General features: G+C 46.6%; 1 protein-coding gene across 2 annotated transcripts in view; it reads left to right on the top strand.

Moving 5' to 3' along the window:
- KARS1 (lysyl-tRNA synthetase 1) overlaps nt 1–25056 on the top strand; it is a 273069-nt gene that overhangs the window by 185314 nt on the left and 62699 nt on the right. For both annotated transcript variants that reach the window (XM_069635464.1, XM_069635463.1), the window contains one exon: nt 4887–5013. In XM_069635464.1, the coding sequence (XP_069491565.1) occupies nt 4887–5013 (127 nt within the window). The remainder of the gene's footprint in view (nt 1–4886; nt 5014–25056) is intronic.

Here is a 25056-nt window from a genome sequence, read left to right as displayed (position 1 = left end):
ATCCAGGTGGCTTAGTGTCGAGTTGATTGGTCCCACCAACTCAAAGGGAGAAGTTGTCCTTGCAGGGCTTCTCTGTCAAGATGAATTTAGCGATTCGGACCTGCAGCAGGGGGCAAACCAACTTTCCAAGAGTTGCTGCAGCCATCCTCTCCAAGCTAGTCTTCGGTTCTTTCGTTCCAGTTGTCGACTCTGCCTTCCAAGCCAAGAGACTCGCTTTTAATTCAGTTCTCTCCCATTCATTCCAGCCTAGCTGTCGCTCACCCAGCAGGGTGGCTGTCCCTGCCAGACAGCCAGCCAATTTTTTGGGTCTCCTAGGAGACTAAGCAAAGGGGGTTTCGGGCACCTCCCTCACTTCCTGCCCACCCCAGACACTCGGTGCCAGAGGCGGTCTTCAGTCCTGAAGCCCGCCAAAGGCGAAGGAACAAAGGAACCAAACCTGGTTTGGTGCGCAGAGCAAAACTCCAGAAGGACCTTTCCACAAAGAAATGGCGAAAAAAGAAGACCGGGACCTGTTTAAACAAAGGGGGCTCACACACCATCTTGGAAAAAACATGGCACCCGCCATTTAACGCTACCGGTGTTCGCGGTCGGGAAAAATCATGGTAGTTTGTTGTAAAACCACTGCCACCAGCCATTCTGCGAGGAAAGAGTAACATTTTGACTGCTACATGACTATCTAAACATAGGGGATACTAAGTAAGCCCTCCAGCACTCTAATGTAAGATTGGGTGTGCAGGGTCTAGGAATTTTAAGACTAGTAAAGTCAATTTCACTTTACTTACTCTGGTAAATGGTAGTTTATCCCAGAGAAGGTATTTAAACCTTGGGAAAGCCTGAAAAGGTTTCCCTGTGCCACTGCACTAAGGGCGATGTGTGACACAAATGAAACGATGATGCCTATGCAGTTGGTTAGACTCCATAACCAAAAAGAAACAAACCCAGAAAACACATTGAATGAATAAGTTCAAAGTCCCAAAGTTTAGCAAAAGAGCTGGAGGGCTCTAAGGTGGGAGGAATTGGCACATTTTGAGAATTCTCCCTAACAGAAAGTCGGGCAGATCGACAAAGGGTTTTGGTGGAGGCTCCTTGTCGTACCGTCAACCCTCCCGGTCCACGACCCAGGAGGCCTGCAGAGGCCGTTCCAAAGCTTTCAGTAGTGGTGGTCAGTGTTGCCATTGCCCCAGAGGCGGAACGCAGGCACCGAAGCAGGGCTAAATCAGCTGTGATGTCGGGCCCCCATCCATGCACCCTGGTGGGAGGTCGGCTGGCGGGATTGGTCAGCGAGTGGAAGAAGATCTCTGACAGATTGGTGCTGGAAACTCTCGCCCACAGACATACCCTGGAGTTTCAGCACAAGTGTTAGCGGATCCCTCTGGTGGTCCGGCAGGAGCAGCACATCCCTCAGCTCCTGCAGGAAGTATGGGACATGGTAAGAAAGGAGGCAATAGAGCTAGTTCCAAGATGATTCTGGGGTGCCGGAGTCTACTCCAGTTACTTCTTAGTCCAAAAGAAGACAAGGGGCTGGAGGCCCATTCTAGATTTGCGGCGCCTCAACAAGTACCTGAAGTCCAAGACATTCAGATTGGTCACGTTGCATCACGTGCTTGGCAAACTGGAGGAAGGAGACTTATTTTCGTCGCTGGATCTGAAGGACGCCTACTTCCACGTCCCCATCCACAAGCATCGAAAGTTTCTATGATTCTTGGTGCAGGGAACACGCTACCAATTCAAGGCCCTCCCATTAGGCTTGAAGTTGGTGCCCAGGGTGTTCACGTAGTGCCTGGCACAAGTTGCGGCCCATCTATGTCTAAAGGGGATACACGTGTACCCGTACCTCGATGACTGACTCATCCGGACCCAGTGCAGGGAAGTGGCCGTTGATACGGAGTGAAGTGTCCAGCTGTTGACAGATTTGGGGTTCTCTGTAAATTATCCAAAGTCCTGCTTGACACATCACAGAACGTGCTGTTCCTAGGGGCCAGGCTCGACATGGTCACCTGCCTGGTGGCGCCCTCGGAGGAGAGGGTAGAGGCTGTGCTGGGTGTTAGGCAGAGTTTGTATGCAGCACCCTTTGGGACCACTACACACAACTATGACTACAGGTGTAAGCAAAACCGGTATTACCCAAATTGACCTTTTGCACAATTGACCGCTATATTATTTTTGTTATTTTATATATGTATTGGGTTGATTTGGGATTATAATTAATATAAGGCGATTGGGTGGGAGATTGTGGGGGGTTTCCCCTCGCAAATATGTCCTAATTGACCTTCTAAATTAGGTAAATTCTCCCAACGTCAATTAGAATACAACCAGCAAAACCAACCTTTGGTATAAGTCTGTACTACACAGTTTTTGGTAGCGGAGCTGAACAGCCAAGCTTATCTCAAGAGGGAATGTGAGCAGTAATTATGTTACACAGAGGTCTACAATCACAGGTGTTCAAATAAACTCTTACACTCAAGGTTTCTTGGTTAAACACTTAATAATGTATTCAACAGTCCGTTATAAAACATTCACTAGAAGGAGGCAGTTGAATATCACACACAAATATACTTCAATACTATACTCGTTAAGTTTCTGAGGCATTCAGACTACTTTGAAGGAGGAGCAAAATGGCATTCAGAATACTTTGAAGGAGGAGCAAAAAGGAATAGGTTCAGAACATTTTAAAAAAATAACATAATAAAATAAAAATGTTATTTCAAAAGAAATAACATCAGAACAAAACAAAAGGATTACAATTTCTTACAGTGCAGATACTTTGAGTTCACCAGAAGAGTCAATTCAATTCAATAGGCTAGGCCAAAGTCAATGGGCTAAAGTCTTGGATAGGTAAAAACGGTTCTGGTAACTAAACGGTAACGTCTCTGTAGAAGTTCTCAGAAGTAGTTTGTAAAAAGAAGAATTATATGTTGGGTCACAAGCTGATTAGGCCTGCTAGTTGCAAAAGTTTTAAGCACTTTCAGCACAAGAGGTAAGTACTCTGTCTCGTTTCACAGTACCTTACAAATGAAGAAAAAGATGCAGCTGAAGACTTCTGTTCCTGTAGATCTCGCTGTTCTGAGCCTCAGTCGTGGGGACAAGAGGGGGGACGTCGGGACTCCTGCACTGGTACTGGTCAAAAAGCTGGCAACGGCAAATCTTCAAGTCCGGTACCTGTAGCCAAGCACACAAACTCGTGTCCCTCTCCCTGGTTATTCAGTTTCCTGCAGCACTCTGAGGAAAATACAACCAGCTCCGAGAATGGTATCCAGTATCTTTGGCCAATGCGGAGCTGGCACACACCTCTATCAAGGTGTATCTGGCGGCTTTCCCCCGCTACACTAGGTCTCCAGGAAGGTATTATCTGTTGTCCCCTCTTCTCGTCAAGGAGTTCCTCAGTGGACTGTTTCAATCTTTCCTGCCGGTGAAGGCTCCTGCCCCGGCGTGTGAACTCAAGGTGGTGCTGATGAGGCTCATGGGGGCGCCCCCCTTCGGCCTATGCATCGGGCCCCTCTCGTTCCTGTCGTGTAAAACTGCTTTCCTCATGGCCATCACCTCTACCAGGAGGGGGGGGGCGAGATCCAGGCCCTATCCTACTAACAGCTATATCTGACTTTTCACGAATGGAGGGTGGTGCTACGGACGCACCCCTCCTTCATGCCAAAGGTACCGTCAGGAAGCCATCTCAACGAGCCTTTGATGTTGCCTGTGTTCTTTCAGAAACATTCGTCAACGGCTGAAAGGACCTTGCACTTGCTGGATGTTGCTTGTGCTCTGAAGTTCTATGTGGCATGCAAAACGTGTTTTCGGTCCTGTGAACCATGGGAAGGCCTTGTCCAAGGCTTCATCTCAAGGTGGCTCTCCAGCTGCATCATGCACTATCATCGTTTAGCAAACTGACCGCCATTCCACCAGAGCGATCGCTGCAACGACTGCGTTCCTGTCTGGTGTGCCCCTGCTGGACATCTGCAGGCCTGCTACGTGGAGGTCCATGCACACCTTAATAAGATTCTACTGCCTCAACAGGGATTCCAGAGAGGAGTCCAGGGTCGGCCAAGCAGTGCTATGCAACCTGTTTGCTTAAAGGTGAGCCTCTTTCAGGGGTTGGAGTAATTACTTCTTTTGAGCCTTGCCACCTTGCGTGGGTGTGTAATGTTGTACTGCTTACAGGAAATTAACACACAAAACATAAGACAAACATCAAGAAAGAAAATAACAAAAACACCAGTTAGCATGTGAATTCGAAAATGCAAGACATGACAGACTTGGACCAAAATTAAATACTGCGTGAGAAGGGTGGATTGAGGAGCAAGAGTGGGTAGTGGATCCCCAAGTGGTGTGAAAAGCTGGTAATTGTGTTTGACAGTCTGGTGTGGTAATTCATATGAATCAATCCACATCTAAAGATTTATTAATGCTGCCACATGTTTTTACAATTGGATATTGAACCGTTCACCAGTAAACTAAGATTGACCAAACCCTAAAAAACTATGTATTTCTTTGTCTGAAAAAGTACATTTCATTTCTGTCCACACCGCTTTCTTTTTGCCCCAGTGCTCATTTAATAGCTGTTGCTTTATGCCAAAATAATCTTCAAAAATTCATCAAACTTGTGCTATTTTCTAAGAATGAACACCCATTTGTTCCCAAGTTTTGATTGCAATTGGCAACTTGATGATCCAACTTATGGTCTGACCGTAATTCCTGAAAGGTTTTATTCCCTTGTATCACCCCTCGCCTTCGTCTCCTCTTATAACATGTACTTTTTGAACAAATTTACTTAATTTGGTTTGTAAATAGTCCTGTGTGCAAACCCAGGTTCTTGACATTTTGTCTGTCAACCCACACTGCCAGTTTAGCTAAGGCGTTACTAAGATCTTGTCTTTTTTACATTTCTCCAGGCATCGTTCTAAAAAAGGACTGACTGAGCGTTTTGAGCTGTTTGTAATGAAGAAGGAAGTGTGCAATGCCTACACTGAGCTAAATGACCCAATTCGTCAAAGGGAAATGTTTGAGGAACAGGCAAAGGTAAGGAAATGGCTTGAGATGAATAAATGTGTACTCAGCCACAGCTACAGTACATTTCTAGATACTAGGAAGCCATTTATGAAACTCCACACTGCGAAGCTGATGAGCGAAATTTGAGTTATGACATGCATTTTGTTTTCCTAACCATATTTTACCTCTGTCAGGAAGCTTTCACAGACCTTCGTCTGCTAGCCCATTAGGCTACTAATATAAGCAATACAAGTGTTGGCTAGGATGTCCTTGGCTCACCTTTTGGTAGCTGTGGATTAGAAATCCAGGCCTGTCGAACAGGAGGAGTGCAAGAGCGGCAGGGGTGAAATATGACCCGGGGTGAGAACCCCTCTGGAAAAAGTCCCATACTTGTGTTTTCCAGTCCAAGGGAAAGTCATAGAGAGTTCCCCTCAAGAGTCCTGTACCTCATGTTTCCTTTTTTTTTTAAATGTATTGAGCAATGGGAAATGTCAGCACAGAAGTGTCCTGTTTAGGAAGCGATGCAGATGGAGGCAGCCCCGGGGTGGGGTTCCTTTACAGTAGTGGGCTGGAATGCCTGAATGTGAGTAAACCAGTTGGTGATAAAAAGAGATAGATGGCAACCAGGGACAGAGACTTGGGTCATACCTAAATAAGATTGAATTTGCACCTTTACAAGTGTTCATATTTATTTACATTGATCACATGCATGTGGAACTAGTCCGGAGGGAAGGTCGACAGTCAGTTTGTGCAGGCCATTGTGACGAGATTAGCCCATTTAATTGCAAGGTCATGTCAGTGGGGTCCAACTAAGGGCTTAGTAAAACCATACAGCTGAGACAGTACAAAACTCCACTCTTAGTATAAGGCAGCGTAGACCTGTGTGTGTTTTGTTCGCAGCAACAGTAAAGCACCCAAGGGTGCCATTTTTGTCAAAATGGCCCGGTCTGCTTTTTTCGCCATTTCTTTGTGGAAAGGTCCTTCTTGAGATTTGCACTGTGCGCCAAACCAGGTTGGATCCCTTTGTTAGTCTTGTCTTTGGCGGGATTCACAAGTGAAGCCCGTCTCTGGCTCCAGGGTGTCTGTCAAGGGCAGGAAGTGAGGGGGGTGCCCGAAATCCCTGTGCTTAGTCTCCTAGGAGACAGGAATGCACTTTTAGGTGATTGGCCAGCTGACTGGCTGTCTGGCAAGGACAGCCACTCTGCTCGGTGACTGACAGCTAGGCTGGAATGAATAGGAGAAACCTGCATAAAAGGCAAGGCAAGGCAAGGCATTTTGGCTTGGAAGGCAGAGTCGATCACTGGACGAAGGAATCCGAAGAATAACTTGGAAGAGACGCCTGCTGCAACTCCTGAACCCTATGTTTGTCTGGTGAAGCCCTGCTGCTGTGCCGAAGCTCTGAATTTGTCTCGACTAGAGAAGCCCTGTAGGGACAACTTCTCTCCTTGAGTTGGTGGGACCAATCCACTCCAAAGTAAGCCACCCGGACATCCTCTCGATGCTGGTTGTATTTCACTGCAGTTGCTGCTGGAACCCGAAGAGCCAGCGAGAGGAACACTGGATTGTGTGAGTTGCTTTGAAGTTAGCCAAGAGGTTCAGGAAGAGTCTCCGGACTCCCAGGAAGCAGGAGTGACCGAGCCTGAGCCACCTCAACAGAGTGCTGGAACCCAGATGCAAGGAAAGCCCATCTCAACAGCCAAGAGTCTGCAGTGGTGCTATTTGCTTAGACGCGAGGAGCTGAAACCGTGAAAGCCACTGAATAGAAGTTGGTCCTATTCTGTCGCCGACCGTCCCGTTGCAGTGCAAGAGCCCTCCAGACGTCCTCCGTTCCCACGACTAAGGCCTTGGAACTCAGGATCTGCAGAGTTGCACAGGAACAGAAGCCAACTGGAACCGTTTTTCTTCTAACCGAAGGTACTGTCAAGGAGTACTTGCCTCTTGTTGTGTAACCTCACTTGTTCTCAGTGGAGACTTGTCTTGGTTGCTTCTGTAGAGTTGCTAACAGCTGCTTTACCTCAAAGGCCTAATCAGCTTGTGGCCCTACTTTGATTTCTTCTTTTGTACAAAGGCTTCTAAAACATTGTGCAAGACTTTTACCTACCTGCAAGAATTGCTTCAGCTCACCTTGACTTTTGTCCAATTGACTTTGGCATGGCCTTGGCTCCCTGAATAACTCTTTTCTCTGACTCTGCGTTTAGCCCTCCTTCCAGCAAGGGGTTAACTTACTTTGCATTGGGGGTTAGCAAAAGTACTTACCTGCTTCAGAATTTTTGTGAGATCTCTTGTTTTATTCTAATAATCTTTTTCTTTGACATACTCCTAAGTATTGTCCTATATGCCACAGTGATATATTAATGTCCAGTGTCCTAACTATTGAAGTATTTGCTGATTTAGGGAAACTCAGAGTGTATTTCAGAGTGTTTTTGTGTGTTAGTATTAAGTTCCCACTTCAAATGGATTGTGTCCTCAAACGTATTCCACATCTTTGACATGTAATGTCCACAGCTGTGCTACTTCGGAAATTTTTTGGCAGAGGGTGCCCTGCGTCGATGGTGTCGGGTCGATGTCCCCTAAGGTCTCCGTCGAGGGTGACTTCATCGGATGTTATAAGTAGGACGCACACCGCCTGGTGCCTCAGTTCTGTTGTTTCCGTAAACGTGTTTGCTTCGAGAACTTGGCGCGCCTCGTGCTATGAACTTCAATAATGTCTTCTTCGACCCCTCCGCCCCGTAGTCCGGCTTTAAAAAGTGCAGGGACTGTAAATCCAAGATGTCCATCACGGACCTGCACGGTATCTGCTTGTGGTGTCTGGGTGAGAGCCACGACACCGACGACTGCTCGAAGTGCCAGTCTTTGACTGCCAAGGCCTTGCAGGAGCGTAAGGGGAAGTTGCAGGTAGGTCGGGCATCCAAACACCGTAAATCCAAGAATTCTTGTGTTTCCGATGACTCGAGGGGTGAATCTACCCGACGGAAGGAGTCTAGGGTATCTCGGTCCCGGAGTGGTTCTCGCCACTCGTCCTCCGCGTCGAGGCACTCCCGGAAGCGGCGTCACCGGTCGCCTTCCCCGTCCTCCTCGGATGATGGCTCCGCGAGGAAAGTGGTTTGCCTCACTAAATCCTCTACTCCGCAGGAGTGGGAGGCATTCAGGGAGAAAATGTTGAAGATTTTACAATCTCAGTGCACTGCCCCGTCAGCACCTTCTGTTGAAACCGGCGGGGAACGGTCCTGGTGTGACGTTTGCGCGCCTTTGGGCCCGGGCGGTCAGCGCGATAAGCATTGGGAACCATCGAGGTCCTGTTCGGACAAGACACCGGTAGATTGACAGAGACGTGCCAGGTCCTCGTCTGAGGCGAGACCGTTGAAATCTGGGAAGGTGCCGGCGCCATGCCCGTCAGAGCCTTACCCTCGACCAGGCCCTCTGAGCCCTCAGCGCCATTGTCCACGCCGAAGCCGTCTGCGCCCTCGGGGCCTACTGTTCTCAATTTGCCGGTGGAGGCCCCTAGAGCTGTGGATCCTCCGAGAAAGGCTCTGGCTAAGACTAGAGGGCCCCCTGTGGACTCGGGTCTCCTCTTGTACCTGGGAGGGAGTTCTATCATTCTCCAAGATATTTGAGGAGAGGTCTGAAGTGGAGGTGTGGAGCCTCTTCATGCGCCTGACTTTCCTGAAGCTCCTGACATGAGTTTCTCTGAGGACAGTCAATTGGAGCATCTGCGTCAGTCTTTACATGATGCCAGTGGCCTGGACACCTCTCCTGAGATGGAGTTTGGCAGGCCAGAGCCTGGGGCTCATGCTGAGTCCTCCTATAGGAGGTTGATGTCGAGGGTTACGGAGTACCTGGGGTGGTCCGGCCCTCCAGTTGAATTCGATCAGGATGACCTGACTGACCTTTTATATCAGGGTCCGTCCACTGACCCAGTGTTGCCTTTTCACCTGGCGTTACAGTAGAGGGTGGCTGCTGCTTGTAATGCCACAGTCTCTTTCGGCGGTCAACCAGTCATTTGCTAAGAAATACCGCCCATCCTGTAGCAACTCCAGCTACCTATCCACTCACCCCACTCCTGAGAGTTTTGGTGGTTCAGGCAGCCATGGCCACCTCGAGGCAGGCGGCGTAGCCTACCATGCCTCCAGATACGGACGATAAGCGCTTCGATGGATGGGCACGCAAGGTATTTTCAGCTGCGAGTATGACCCTTAAATCGGCCAACTCCACCTGTGCCGTGGCCAAATTTTCACACACTCTGTGGAATGGTCTCTCTGGCAGCTGAGCATATTTCCGAAGGGGATGGGTTCCTTGCTATAGTGCAGGATGGCAAGGATGCCATGTGTGAATCCCTTCAGTCTGGGTTGGACACGGCAGACAGTGTCAGCCGGTCTATGGCTGCGAGCACCGTGATACGCAGTTTTGCATGGTTGTGGAAGTCAGGATTTGCACCGGACGTGCAGGCCCGTCTCAACATGCCCTTTGATGGCTCTCATTTGTTTGGCAGCAAGGCTGACGAGAGCCTTGAGAGGTTGCAGACCTTCAAAGCAGCTGTGATATCTTGGGTGCAGCTGTGCGTCAACCTCTGCCTTTTCGTTCTAGGGGACAGCAGTGGAGGGGTTCCTTTCGTTACTACTCCTCTTTTGCTAGAGAGGAGAGCAGTGGCCAGTCAAAGGGCCCACCATAAAACTACCTGTGGTGGACAGGGAAGAGGTGCCAAAGCATCTCAAGCAGCTGCCTCTTTGCCTTCAGGCACTGCTGCAGCCGCTCCAAAACAACTGAGGCCAGGTCCCATTGTTGGGGGCAGACTGTCTCAGCATCTCGAAGAGTGGCGAGCCATTACTTCAGATGCATGGGTTCTGGATACAATAGCCCACGGCTACTGCCTACCTTTCCTAAATCGGCCTCGCGACAATCCACCAGGGAAACTCTTTGTTCCAGATCCACTCCTGTTGCAGGAAACCTTGACCCTGCCAGCAAAAGGCGCTATAAAACTAGTGCCTGTGGCGGAGAGGAACAAGGGCTGGTATTCCCCATATTTTTTGATTCCCAAGAAGGACGGAGGTCTGAGACCCATCTTGGACTTGTGTCGCTTGAAGAAGTTCCTCAGGAAGGAAGTTCAAGATGGTCACTCTTTCTCAGGATTGGTTGGTGTCATTGGACCTACAGGATGCTTAATTTCATGTGCCGATCCATGCAAAGCACAGGAAATACCTGAAGTTCGCTTTTGGCAGCTTGCACTTTCAGGTCCTGCCATTCGGGTTGACCCGAGGGTCTTCACCAAACTCATGGTGTTGGTGGCTGCGTATCTCAGGAGAGGAGAGGTTCACGTCTACCCCTACCTGGATGACTGGCTGATCAGATCAAGTTCTCCCGAACAAGCCTTGGATCATCTGTCTCACCTGCCACTCACTTCACAAGCTGGGCCTCTCCCTCAATTTCAAGAAGTCGCATACAATACCTTCCCAACAGCTCCAGTACATCGGGGCTGTGTTGGACACATCCTTGGAAGTGCTCACCACCCAGGGTGAGGGCTCATCACATTGTCCAGATGGTGGACAAATTTCAACATGCCCAGAGTCTCCAGGCTTTCGAATTCTTAAGGTTGCTCGGCCTCATGGCATCCTGCATTGTTCTGGTGCCGGAGGCCAGACTGCGGATGAGATCCCTTCAATGGGCCCTCAGGACGCAGTGGTCCCAATTCTCAGGCAAGATGTCAGATCTCCTTCAAACTACGGTCCAGGTCTCACAGGATCTTCTGTGGTGGGCCGGTGAAGGGAAATCTGATGAAGGGAGAGTCGTTTTGGCAACCATGGCCAGAGGTGACGGTAGTGACGGATGCTTCACTCACAGGATAGGGGGCTCACGCCAACAAGCTGACTGCCAGCGGTCGTTGGTCTATGTCGGAGTCCAGACTTCACATAAATGTTTTGGAGCTGCAAGCCATCAGGCTAGCCCTGAAGGCTTTTCTGCCATTTGTGCGCGGGAGGAGTGTCCCGATCATGACGGGCAACACAGTGGCCATGCATTACCTCAACGAAAAGGGGGTTGTTCGTCGTGGATTGGTCATTCCGACTTCTGTGCGTGTTTCCTCCAGTCCCCGTCATTCCTCAAGTTCTAAGGATGCTGCGGAGGTTCGGGTCCCATATGATACTAATTGCTCCGGATTGGGCCAGGAGAGCGTGGAGCCCGGACCTTTTGGAAATGTCCATCTGTCCTCCACACAGTCTTCCCCACAGACAGGATCTTCTCTTGCGCAAGGAGGGTTTGGGGGGAAGCGGGGGGGGGGAGGGGAGTCGGGTTCTCCATCCAGAGGTCAAAACTCTTAACCTTCATGCTTGGTTTCTGAAAGGTTAAGATATGAGGATTGGGACCACCCGGATGACGTGATGGAGGTGTTGCTTTCGGCCAGGCGACCGGCAACCAAATCCCTGTACCGTTGGTGTACGTTTTGCGACGGGTGCAGAGGACACAATGCCGATCCCTTTCAGTGTTCCATTCCGGTGGCTCTTTCTTTCTTGCTTTCTTTGGCCCACAAGGGTCTTCAAGTGGGTACCATTAAAGGGTAACTGACAGCACTGTCTATTTTCAAGCGCTCGTCTGAAGAATGTTCTTACTTTAAGATTCCTTTGATTGCCCAGTTTCTGAAAGGGCTCACAAATGTGTTCCCGCCGTCCCCTTTTCAGGTGCCGGTGTGGGATCTGAACCTAATCTTGAAATTCTTAATGGGTGCTTCGTTTGACCCTTTGCACTCTTGTCCTTTGAGATTGTTGACCTTCAAGACAGTGTTCTTGATTGTAGTTACATCTGCTCGCAGAGTGAGCGAGTTGCGGGCATTTTCGTCTAAGCCACCCTTTACTTTGTTCCACAGGGATAGGGTTGTACTGAGCGTACGCCCTTCCTTTCTACCTAAGGTAGTGTCCGAGTATAATTTGAGCCAGAAGATGGTACTTCCTGCTTGCTATCCTCCTCCACATCCTGCTAAGGAAGGGGAGAGACTCCATAGGTTGGACCCTAGGAGAGCTTTGAGCTTTTATATTTCTAGGATGTCCAGGGTCAGAGTGGATGACCAACTTTTTGTGGGATACACTGGACACAGATTGGGCCAGGCCGTTACCAATCAGACCTTGTCCAGGTGTATTAGCCTCACTGTTAAGCAAAGTTTGTATGCAGTACCCTCTGGGAACACCACAACCAACTCTTACTACAGGTATAGGAAACCCAACCTTTGGTATAAGCTTGTACTACACAGTTTTGGTAGCGTGTTGAGCAGCCAGGCTCATCTCAAGAGGGGTCAATGTGAGCTGTTGTAGAGTTCCACAGAGATTTATAGTTGCAAGTATTCAAATAAACTCTTACACTCAACGTTTCTTGAATTAAAAAATGATTAATTAATCAGTCAGAATAAGCTTTCCTCCGAGGGGAGCAATATAATAGTAACACTCAAATACACTTCATGAAATAAACACTCTTAATATCTCTAAATCTGTAGTACCCTTTTGGGATGGCCCAAAGACACTACCTACACCCTCAGGTGACTTCAATTGCTAGGGTGCTGGGGATATTTAAATATCACTGTTGCATTTAGGATCATATAGTAATAAGTCAAAGGAAAAGATTATTTAGAACATACAAGAGACCACAAATATTCTTAAGCAGGCAAATACTTTTGAATCCCTCCAAGAACAGTCATTCAGTAAAATAGGCTAGGCCAAAGTCAATGAGCAAAAGTCTTATATAGGATGAAGCACTTCTGGTAGGTAAATGGAAGTCTTTGCACAATGTTTTAGAAGTCTTTGAAGAAAAGAAGAATCAAATGTAGGGCCACAAGCTGATTAGACTTGTGAGTAGTAGAATATGCAAGCAACTCTACAGCAAGAGGTAAGTTCTCTTAGACTTTGTACAGTACCTTTAAAAATGAAGAAAAGATGCAGCAGATGACTCCTGTTCCTGTGCAGCTCTGCAGATCTCACTGTTCCTGAGCCTCAGTCGTGGGACAAGAGGGAGGCTGTCGGGGGACTCCTGCAATGCACTGGGATGGTCAAAACTCTGGGACAAGAGGGAGGCTGTCGGGGGGACTCCTGCAATGCACTGGGATGGTCAAAACTCGCAACCGGCAAACTTCACTTTCAGTGGCTGTTCAGTGTTTTAGCTCCTCACGTCTACCGCAAATAGCAACACTGCGATTCCTGGCTGTCGAGATGGACTTTCCTTGCTTCTGGGGTCCCGCACTCTGTTGAGAGGCTCAGCCAGTCCTGCTTCCTGGGAGTCAAGAGGATCTTCCTGGAGCTCTTGGCCAGCTTAAAAGCAACGCACACAATCTGGTGTTCCTCTCCCCGGCTATAAAGTTTCCAGCAGCAACTCTGTGGAAATTCAACCAGCTCCGAGATGGATGTCCAGGTGGCTTACTTTGGAGTTGATTGGGCCCTCCAACGCAAGGGGAGAAGTCGTCCTTGAAGGGGCTTCTCTTTCGATGCAAACTTGGCGTTTCAGCACTGCAGCAGGGCTTCGCCAGGCAAACCAACGGTACAGGAGTTGCAGCAGGCATCCTCTTCAAGTTCTTCTTCGGTTCCTTCGTCCAGTAGTTGACTCTGCCTTCCCAGCCAAAACACTCTCCTCCTTATTCAGTTCTCTCCCATTCATTACAGCCGAGCTGTCAGTCACCCAGCAGGGTGGCTGTCCTTGCCGGACAGCCTGCCGGCCAATCACCTAGGAGTGCATTCATGTGTCCTAGGAGACTAAGCACAGGGAGTTTCGGGCACCTCCCTCGCTTCCTGCCCCCGCCAGACACCCTGGAGCCAGAGACGGCCTTCACTCGTGAATCCTGCCAATGACAAAACGAACAAAGGGACCAAACCTGGTTTGGCGTACAGCGTAAATCTCAAGAAGGACCTTTCCACAAAGAAATGGCGAAAAAAAGACGACCAGGGCCATTTTGACAAAAATGGCATCCTTGGGTGCTTTACTGCAGCTGCGAACACAGCACGCGGTAAAAGCACACCACAGTAGTTAAAAGTAAACCACTGCCAGCAGCCATTCATCTAGGAAAGGGTAACATAAAAAATGTTACATGAGAAGCTAGACAAAGGGGATACTAAGTAACCCCTACAGGTAAGATGGTGTGTGCTGGGTCTAGAAAGTTACAAATGTAAGTAAAGTCAATTTCACTTTACTGCTCTTGGAAACAGTCGTTTATCCAAGAGAAGGTATTTAAACCGTGGGAAATCTAAAAGACTGCCCTGAGGTGCTGTGTGACACAATGTAAACAGATGATGCCTATGGAGTTTGTCAGACTCCACAACCAAAAGAAACAGTGTTCAAATCACATTAAAATAAATGAGTGTAGAAAAAAGTCTCACTCTCTCCAGGTTAAAAATTCAAGTCCTCAAAAATCCAGCAAAGTTGCGGGGGTTCCCTAAGGTAGAGCAGAACTGGCACATTTCTGAGAATTTTCCTAAACACTAATTCAATGTTATTGTTATTTGCTGCATTTTTAATTTGCTTCTGTGCCTGGTGTATATATTAATACATATATTTTAATATAACTTTTAAGTCAGAAAGTGTTTTCTTGGGACTATGTATGTACTGATTTCTTTGTACTCCTCTACAGCGCACATAACTCCCTCCTAAAATAAGCCTCGCTGCTCAGCCACTCTACTGACTTGTGTAGTGGAGGTCTATATTAAGAGTTGGGTCCCCAATACCAAGAGATGTCTTATATAGTCTAAAACCAGTTGGACTTTAGAAAAACGTACCTAACAAATGGCACTAAAATCAACATGATTGCCCTTGTCTCTTCAGTTCAATACTCCTGGATGGCATTGCTGGTGACTGCTGCCTGATCATTTATTGTGTAATTGTCTGTGCTGTCTAAACTTGGTGCCCCTAGAGGTTTTTTTTATTGCCACACTCTCCCTACAAAGCCATTTGCTACATGCGTACCCTGCTGAGAACTGCTTATGTACTGTTGCTATTTCGACATCTGCCGGTGGAGTCTTATCGACCGGCATGCACTGTGGTGACTGTTGGGCTACGGTCTGCCCTTTGAACCGCAGTGTATATATTACACAAGGTTGCTGAAGCATCACGACAGTGTCACGACGTGCGCGTAGCCGACACAACTTCATGCATAATGATGGACTGAGGAGGTGGAATGCAGACAACTGGCAATGTAATTGAGGTCTGATGTGATGTGCACAAATATCTGGACTCTAAGCATTGTGGAGACTCTTCTAATGGTGCCTGCAGTTACGACTACAGTTATGGATGCCTGTACTTATCCTTTCAGGCCCCCTTGGGTAATAAAAGCACCAGCAGAGAAAGATACTAAATTCTTTTGTTAATGCAGTGCTTCAGAATTACTATTATATTCCGGTATGTGACGACCAGAGAATAGGTATCTTAACCCGCTGGAGCTTGAACTTTCCGAGAGACTTCCATGCCTGGGCTCCAAAATGACAGACGGCATAATAAATGCAGTCTCTTTGGAACACAATCATTTTTCTAATGTTAACGAAGGTGGCTGAGGGTGCCTTTTTGTAACGCTGGCACCATTGAGGACAAATCCTCTAGTTTGCACCCCATCACAACAGGAGTTGTTGCTGTAGGTTAGGAGTCAACGCGATAGTGCTCTTTATGCCTCACCCTCATTGCTGCAAAACGAGGACACAAATATATTGTCTGACAGTACCCCTGCTATGGCCCAGGATACAGAGCGTGAACATTAGTGAGGGGTTGTGAATGTGATAGGCATGATCGTTCCTCATCTTCCATAGTGCTGTATTTAGTTCTAGAACAAATGCTGACGGTTATTATGAGTAAATGTGATGCCATTGAAACCAAATTAGGGGTGCATGGCGAATTGTTTAGACAAAATATTACAGAACAGTACTATTAAGGGTCTGCAATGTAATTTACATTTTTTTTTTAAAATGTAAGTGCTTTTGGCAAATTTCATGCCTCTTGCACATATAAAAACATATATCACAAATCATTTACATCCCTCATCTCAATCAATATTTAATATGCAATTCACAAATAACATGATAAAAGGATAAGATAAGGGTTACTGGCTTACAATGCCTCAGTTCCTACATTGGGTACATACAATATCCAAAAAGACATCTTGTCCATAAATCATGAAAGTACTGTAGGTCCAGCCTATGAAATTAGACACTCTGGGATAGTTTACCTAGGAATTGCTCCCACATGTGAAGAGCAGCAGCCGAGATGACCAGTGATCATGCCATATAAATCGTTGATCTTAATTGATCAGAGAGCTATCCGGTTTCTGTGTGTAGGAAACGTTGCTACCCTTTCCCATACTGGAGAAGTAAAACTTCTCAACCAGTAAAAACATGTTGCGTGGTTTCGATTTGATTGGAACATATTCTACGTATCAGTTTGTTGCAGGGAGTCCGTCCCACGCACCATCATATTGCCACAAAGGCAGTATGTTGAAGCATAGGTTGGTTACAAACCTGTGCAATTTTAAGCTAAAGCATGCCATGAGGTAGTTCTGTGGGTTCTTAACGGAAAGCCCTGTTTTGCATATTTTAGGTACCTCTGTTTTTTACTTGGCTCTTCCGTACTTTCCACTTTATCATTATAAAGTGACTTTAATTTTAGTTTTCCATACAAATTGGTCTGAGACTTCCATCTATACCAATGGGAGATGTATTGTGTCAAGATGTTGAGACTGTGGAGCTAAAATTGGAGTGGTCTTAATTGATCTGCGTTCCCTTTGTTCTACTGATTAGCCCTCTTGAATGTTCAATCAAAGAATTTCTTACAGTAAACGTGTGATGTACTTTATATATAGAGTTGTTCTAGCGAACCGTGTTTTTAAATGTGGTTGGGCCCAGTTCTAGGCGCAATGACTCGACTGGGAGTGACTTAGGCACTCCTAGAATGCGCTGAAGGAGTCTACCCTCCACTTGGTCATGCCAATTTACGTGTTTCTCCGGGGAGGTTTCCGGAGTATGGCTCGGACCATGCTTTTCTTATAAGCCTCTCACATGGCCTCAATACTTCCTCCACATCTCCTGCTTACATAGTTTTTATTAACTTGTGTTGGGGAGAATTCTCAGAAATGTGTTAATTCCCTACTAACTTAGAGACCCCCAGCTCTTTTTGCTGGACTTTAGGACTTTTAATTTCTAACCTGGAGAGAGTGAGACCTTTTTCCCACTCTCTAATGTATTTTTGTGTTTCTTTTGACTTTGGAGTCTGACAAACTCCATAGGCATCATCTTTACATTGAGACACACAGCACCTTCAGTGCAGTTGCACAGGGAAGTCTCTTAGATTTCCCAAAGGTTTAAATGTTTGTTTATAAATTTATAATGTGCGACCCGGTACCCAAGGACTTAAGGGCACAGACAGAAAAAACATAAGACACACCACAGAACAAAGTCCAAGTTTGGACTAAAGAGCAGAAGAATCGCAGATAGGTTCGATAGGTTCTAAGCAATGAGCATAGAACTAGTAGAATAATAAAGTTTTCAATTTTCTTTTGAAGACTTCTGTAGATTCAATGCTTCTGATGTCAGGAGGTAATGTGTTCCATGCCGCTGGGGCAGTGGCAATGAATGCTCCGTTTCGGGTTTTGGCCAGCTTACAACGAGAGGTGATAAAGACATTTGTATTATTTGACCTGAGGGACCTAGTGTGTTTCCTTTTAAACACTTCAATTAAATATAGGGGCATTTTACCTTTAAGGCATTTATGAGTGAAGAGAATCAGCCTAAAGCGTACTCGAGCCTGCACAGGAAGCTAGTGCAGGCCTCTACTGGCGTCTGAGACTTGATCTGTACACCCAAGTTCTTTCATTGCTCTCACCGCTCCATTTTGAATCACCTGGAGCCGGTGGAGGTCCTTTTGTGCAATGCCCACAAAAAGGCTGCAACCATAGTCCAATTTAGAGCCAATAATGGCTCTGGCAAGAGTCTCTGCGCTCTTCTCAGAGATGAATGGGGAAGGTGCCTGAGCCGTTTGATAAAGTAAGAGGATGAAGAACCTGGGCCTCCATGGAAAAATTCTTGTACAAGTAGACGCCCAGTATTTTCACTTTCGTCATCACCTCAATCATACAATTGTCAAGACTGAAAGCTTTATATGCTGAATCAAGTTTAGCCAGTCTTGGATTTATCCCCACTAGCATAAGCTCCGTTTTAGAGCTGTTCAAAGCCATACAATTCATGCCCATCCAACTTTGCATGGCTTGGTAGTCCCTGTTGATGTTAAATTCAACTTCTTTATGCACACCTGTAATGGGGATGACACATTGTGTGTCATCCGCATAGTTTACAAAGGAAATCCCTTCTTGTTCCAGCATATCAAAAAACGAGATCATGAAGGGGTTCTAGAAACAAGGGGACACGCACACTCCCTGTGGAACTCCAAATAACAGAGGAATGGGATTAGCTTCAGCAGTCTCGCTTGCAACTCTTATCTGTCTGTTGAACATAAAATAATTCATCCATTCAGCAACTTGTGGTGAAAAATGGGCGTACTGCTTTAACCTGGTGGACAGGATGGCATGGTCCACCAGGTCAGACGCCGCCGAGAGGTCTAGTTTCATTAACAAGGCTATTTGGCCAACATCCATTACTTGGAGCAATTCTGATTTTAAAGATACCAGAGCAGTCTCTGTCCCGTGGGCCTGCCGAAAACCTGATTGAAATATGTGAAGGATCTGGACGTTATTGAGGTGCTGAGCAATTTGGTTATATGCCATTCTGTCCAGAATCTTCAACAGAAATGTAGTATTGGTTATCGCTCTATAATTGGCTGGGGTTTTGGGGCAGAGATTAGGCTTTTTCAATAATGGGGTAATCCATGCTGCTTTGATGTTGTTGGGTACGCAGTTTTGTACGAAAGAAGCATTAACACATTTTGTGATGGCTGATATTAGTACAGGCAAGCACTCCTTAATAATCACCGCAGAGCAAGGAACGCCTTTGCAACTTGTGACTTTAAGTTGAGCGATTGTTTTGGCTAATTCAGCCTCTGAAATGTGTGAAAGATTAAAAGTCGGAGCATTCAAATCACTCCTGGCCAACGAGGGGGGCGTGGCTACAGAATTATTTGAGTTCAAGAGCAACTTTTTTTCTTCAATAGACTCTTTAATCTTATGCAATTTGCTAGCCAAGGCAGCCTGAATGCTTGTGCACCATCTTTCATCTTTTTGAATAGGGTCTTGAGTAAGACCTGTAGGCTGTTCCTGCTCTTTTAATATTTTGAACAACTCCTTACTATTAGAAGGTGCACTAGCAATTCTAGTGTTCTGGGAGTCTTTTATTAGCTTGAAAAATGGCTAGTTTATAAATCCTAGCTGCTTCCTTGTAGGCGTCTAAGCTATGAGAATCCCTTTTATGCCGCCATATGTAAAAAAGTTTTATTTATTTATTCTGCCTTAAGCTCTCCAAGACAGTCATTAAACCAGGTATAATTTTGATGTTTCCTCTGATAAACCATTTTGAGAGGGGCTAGGCTCTCGGTGGCTTCCTTTAATGAGTTAATCAGCATAACTGATATCTCGTCCAGTCCTGTTATGTTAGAGATGTCTATATTCTGACACGAATCCCAGGTACCAAGATTCGCCAAGCTTAGTTTCTTGGAACTTCTTATCTGAACAAGCATTTCAGGCGCAACTTTCTCTTGGTGAAACTTCTATTTCCAAGAGCAGTGAAGTGAAATTGACTTACTTACATTTTGTAACTTTCCAGACCAAGCACACACGATCTTACAATAGGGTCCTCGAGGGGTTACTTAGTATCCCCTTTGTCTAGTTTCTCATGTAACATTTTTAGGTTACCCTTTCTACAATTAATGGCTGGTGGCAGTGGTTTACTTTTTACTACTATTGTGTGTTTTTACTGCAAGCTGCAACCGCATATTTTGTCAAAATGGCCTGGTCTTGTTTTTTTTCCCATTTCTTGTTGGAAAGGTCCTTCTTGAGATTTACTCTGCGTGCCAAACCAGGTTTGGTCCCTTTGGTCTTTTTTGTCTTTGGTGGGATTCATGAGTGCAGCCCGCCTCCGGCTCCAGCGTGTCTGCCAGGGGCAGGAAGTGAGGGAGGTGCCCGAAACGCCCTGTGCTTAGTCTCCTTGGTTACAGGAATGCACCCAAGGGGGATTGGCTGCTAGGCTCGGAGGACAGCCACACTGCTGTGTGATTGACAGCTAGGCTGCGAATGAATGGGAGAAACTGGCATTTGCTTGGAAGGCAGAGTCGACCACTGGACGAAATCCGAAGTACTTGGAAGAGACTCCTGCTGCCACTCCTGAACCGTTGGTTTGCCCGGTGAAGTCCTGCTGCAGTGTTGAAGCTCCGAATTCGAATTGACTAGAGAAGATCTGCAAAGGACGACTTCTCCCTTTGGGTTGGTGGGAACCAATCGACCCCAAGACGAGCTAATCGGGAAATCCTCTCGAAGAAGGCTGTACTTCCATTGCTCCTGCAGGAACTGAAGTTGACAGGGAGAGGAACACCAGAATCGAGTGAGTGTCTTTAAGTCAAACCCGAGCTCCAGGAATATCCTCAGGACTCCCAGGAAGCAGGACTGAACAAGCCTGAGCCACCTCAAGAGTGCTGGACCCCAGATGCGAGGAAAGTCCAAAGTGGTATCTGAGAGGCCGCAGTGGTGCTATTTGCTATAGACGCGAGGAGCTGAAACCGCGAAGTGCCGCTGAATTGAAGTTTGCCCTTTGCTACCGCCGACCTTCCCATTGTGGTGCAGGAGTCCCCAGACATCCTCCTTCTTGTCCCCACAACTGAGGCCCAGGAACAACAGGATTCTCTGACCTACACTGGACCAGAAGCCAGCTGGAGCCATTTCTTCTAACCAAAGGTACTGTAAAACTAAGGGGACTTATCTCTTGTTCTGTAGCCTTACTTGTTCTCAGTTGATACTTGTCTTGGTTGCTTTTGCAGAGTTGCTTGCAGCTTTGTCCCTCACAAGCCTCCCAGCTTGTGGCCCTACAGTGATTCATTATTCTACAAAGACTTCTAAAAAATTGTGCAAGATTTTTACTTAACTGCAGGAAGTGCTTCAGCTCACCTAGACTTTTCCTCAATTAACATTGGCTGGCCTGGCTACCTGGAAGACTCTTACCCATGACTTTGTGTTTTACCTTTCCTCCAGGAAAGGGTTAATTTACTTTGCATTGGGGGTTCAAAAGTACTTACCTGCTTCAGAATATTTGTTTACACCATTGTTTTATTCCTAAACCCTTTTCTTTGGCACCAAACTCCATATTGGTCTAAATGTACCAGTGATATATTAATGTCCACAGTGTCCTCGTTATTTGTCACCTCAGGGTGTAGGAAACCTCTGTGCCATCCCAAATGGGTACTTGCTGATTTAGAGAAACTAAGAGTGATCATTTTAATAGAACAACTGAAAGGAATGTGCAAGATCTGTAATCTCCCTGTAAAAGGAAAGAAAATGAATTGATTGCAAGGTTGTTGAATCACCAAAGTTTGGGTAGTAGGCCTGTCACACCAACTAACCAAGGAAATGTGGAAATTGATAATGAGGATGACAATCAATTCAGGGTCTAACTCTGTCTTCAAAGAGTCAGAGGAAGGAGAGGAGTCCCAGGATAGGAGCCCCATTTTGACTCAGCAGGCTCTTTTGCCTCGGCCTATATCTACTGGGACCCCATAAGGTCCATCACTGAGTCCAGAATGTGTCTCCTGTCTCTTGAGAAAATTAGACTTGAATTGGAATTCAAAAGGTTGCAGGCTCAAGCTGAAGCCAAACATCAGGACATTAAACTGGGGGAATTGGAAATAAAACATGCTCTTGAAATGAAAAGATGGTCTCTTGAAATTGTTACCCTCCCAGAGTCCTCTAGGTCTTCCAGTGCCAAGAGGCATCACCTGCCCAAAGAAGCAGTGACTATGCGTGATGTGAATCTTGATATTTTGGATTTGTCGGGTGCTTTTGAATACACCCATGGCATTCAGGGTCTCACAGGGAATCAGTTGATTCCTTGGCTTTTGTTTAGGCTTCCCCAGGTTACAACTGATGCTGTAATGGTGGTGGGTGAACTTGAAAGGCAGGAGTATGAGAATATGAAACTGGGTTTGATAGCCAGATTAGGGAAAAGTCCTTCCCAGTACCTTAAGAGGTGTAGGACCCTCAACAAGACTGATGGTACCTGCTAGGCAAAGTTTGTATGCAGTACCCTCTGGGAACACTACGAACCACTCTGATTACAGGTATAGGAAACCCAACCTTTGGTATAAGCTTGTACTATACAGTTTTGGTAGTGTTGAGCAGCCAGGCTTAACTCGAGGGTCAATGTGAGCTGTAGTGGAGTTAGAGATTTTCAATTACAAGTATTCAAATAAACTCTTACACTCAAGGTTTATTGAATAAACAATTATTAATTTATTTATCAGTCAGTTAGAATAAGCCTTCTTCAGAAGGGAGCAATATAATAGTAACACTCAAATACACTTCATGAAATACACACTCTTAATATCTCTAAATCAGCAGATACCCTTTTGGGATGGCCCACAGACACTACCTACACCCTCAGGTGAATTGAATTGCTAGGGTGCTGGGGACATTAATCTGTCGCTGTTGCATTTAGGATCATATAGGAATAAGTCAAAGGAAAAGATTATTTAGAACAAACAAGAGACTACGAATATTCTTAAGCAGGCAAATACTTTCAGATCCCCCAATAAGAGTGATTCAGTGGAAGAGGCTAAGCAAAAGTCAATAGGCAAAAGTCTATGTAAGCTGAAGCACTTAGTTGCACAATGTTTTAGAAAAGAAGAATCAAATGTAGGGCCACAGGCTGATTAGACTTGTGAGTAGTAGAAGATGCAAGCAAATCTACAGTAAGAGGTAAGTTCTCTCAAATGTTATACCGTACCTTTAAAATGAAGAAAAGATGCAGCAGATGACTCCTGTTCTGTGTAGCTCTGCAGATTTCACTGTTCCTGGACCTCAGTCATGGGGACAAGACCTGCATTGCACTAGGATGGTCAACACTCACACCGGCAAACTTCACTTTCAGTGGCTGTTCAGCGTTTCAGCTCCTCGCGTCTACCGCGAATATCAACATTGCGGTTCCTGGCTATCGAGATGGACTTTCCTTGCTTCTGGGGTCCCGCACTCTGTTGAGGGGGCTCAGGCTCGGTCAGACCTGCTTCCTGGGAGTCCGGAGGATCTTCCTGGAGCTCTTGGCAAGCTTAAAAGCAACGCATACAATCTGGTGTTCCTCTCCCTGGCTATACAGTTTCCAGCAGCAACTCTGTGGAAATTCAACCAGCTCTGAGATGGATGTCCAGGTGGCTTAATTTGGAGTCGATTGGTCCCACCAACTCAAGGGGAGAAGTCATCCTTGCCGGGGCTTCTCTGTCGATGCAAACTTGGCGTTTTGGCACTGCAGCAGGGCTTCACCAGGCAAACCAACGGTCCAGGCGTTGCAGCAGGCATCCTCTTCAAGTTCTTCTTCGGTTCCTTCGTCCAGTGGTTGACTCTGCCTTCCCAGCCAAAAAGCCTCACCTTTTATGCATGCAGCTTGCTCCCATTAATTCCAGCCTAGCTGTCAGTCACCCAGCAGGGTGTCTGTCCTTGCTGGACAGCCAGCCGGCCAATCGCCAAAGAGTGCATTCCTGTCTCCTAGGAGACTAAGCACAGGGAGTTTTCGACACCTCCCTTGCTTCCTACCCGGCCAGACACCCTGGAACCAGAGGCGGGCTTCACTCGTGAATCCCACCAAAGGCAAAATGAACAAAGGGACCAAACGAGGTTTGGCGCACAGCGTAAATCTCAAGAAGGACTTTTCCACAAAGAAACAGAGAAAAAAGACGACCAGGGCCATTTTGACAAAAATGGAACCTATGGGTGTTTTACTGTGGCTGCAAATGCAGCCTGCAGTAAAATCCCATAACGGTAGCAAAAAGTAAACCACTGCCACCAGCCATTCAGTGAGGAAAGGGCAACTTAAAAATGTTACATGAGAAGCTAGACAAAGGGGATACTAAGTAACCCTTCCAGCACCCTATTGTAGTGTGTGCTGGGCCTAGAAAGTTACAAATGTAAGTAAAGTCAATTTCAATTTACTGCTCTTGGAAACAGTAGTTTAACCAAGAGAAGATATTCAAACCTTTGGGAAATCTGAAAGACTTCCCAGGGCTACTGCACTGAAGGTGATGTTTGACACAGTGTAACAGATGATGCCTATGGAGTTTGTCAGAGTCCACAACCAAAAGAAACAGTGTACAAAATCACATTAAAATACATGAGTGGGGAAAAAAGGGCCTCACTCTCTCCAGGTAAAAAAGAAATAATAAAGTCCTCAAAATCCAACAAAGTTGCTGGGGGTCTCTGAGGTGGAGGGAATTGGCACATTTTTTTTGTTTTTCTCCGATCTAAGTACCATCCGTGTCACCCCTGTTTTGCCACAAATCACTGGTGGCTTCGGCAAGAGGGGGGGGCTTACTCAAGTTCTTTTTACACTCCGTACTGTAGTAAATTTCCAGGTTATGCGAGTGCCGGATCAGGACAACCCCAAAGTGTGTGCTTCTTAATTGTGTTTGTATAAACAATGTTCCCTAATATTATGGCACAGCACCTGTGAGAGAATTTCAAATTACTTTCTACTAGCGTGAGGACTGGCCCACTGCCCTTTGGACTTACTTGTGCCGTGGTTCACAGTCAGAACAGTAGGCCCCACGAGTGTAGCAGCTCCGGCTTGTCTTACTCCTGCGTCCCGTCCCCTTCCTCCATACTTATGGGACATTCCTACACCCTGTGGGACAGGACCGGAGCACTTTGTAAAAAGCACTTTGTTAAAAATGTGTCCTGCTTCTCTTTTTACGCCGGGTACCGCATGCGGCCGTAACCCCGCCCTCCTTATCTCCGCCCAGCGACCCGCCCATCAGTCCTTTTCTCCACTCGATCGGGACTGGACGCACTTGTATCTTTGGAAGATTTTTTCCTTCCAGTGTCCTTCTCTCCTGCTCCGGCTTAGCGGTTGTGTGATTTCTTTTATTTATTTATTTATTTATTTTATTTATTACACGCCCAGACCCTCGGGTATCACGTCGTGGTTACAAGACAAC

Source organism: Ambystoma mexicanum, chromosome 1q, assembly GCF_040938575.1.
Source record: "Ambystoma mexicanum isolate Mex_15411 chromosome 1q, UKY_AmexF1_1, whole genome shotgun sequence".
Taxonomy (NCBI): domain Eukaryota; kingdom Metazoa; phylum Chordata; class Amphibia; order Caudata; family Ambystomatidae; genus Ambystoma; species Ambystoma mexicanum.
This window is presented reverse-complemented; position numbering and strand designations above follow the sequence as displayed.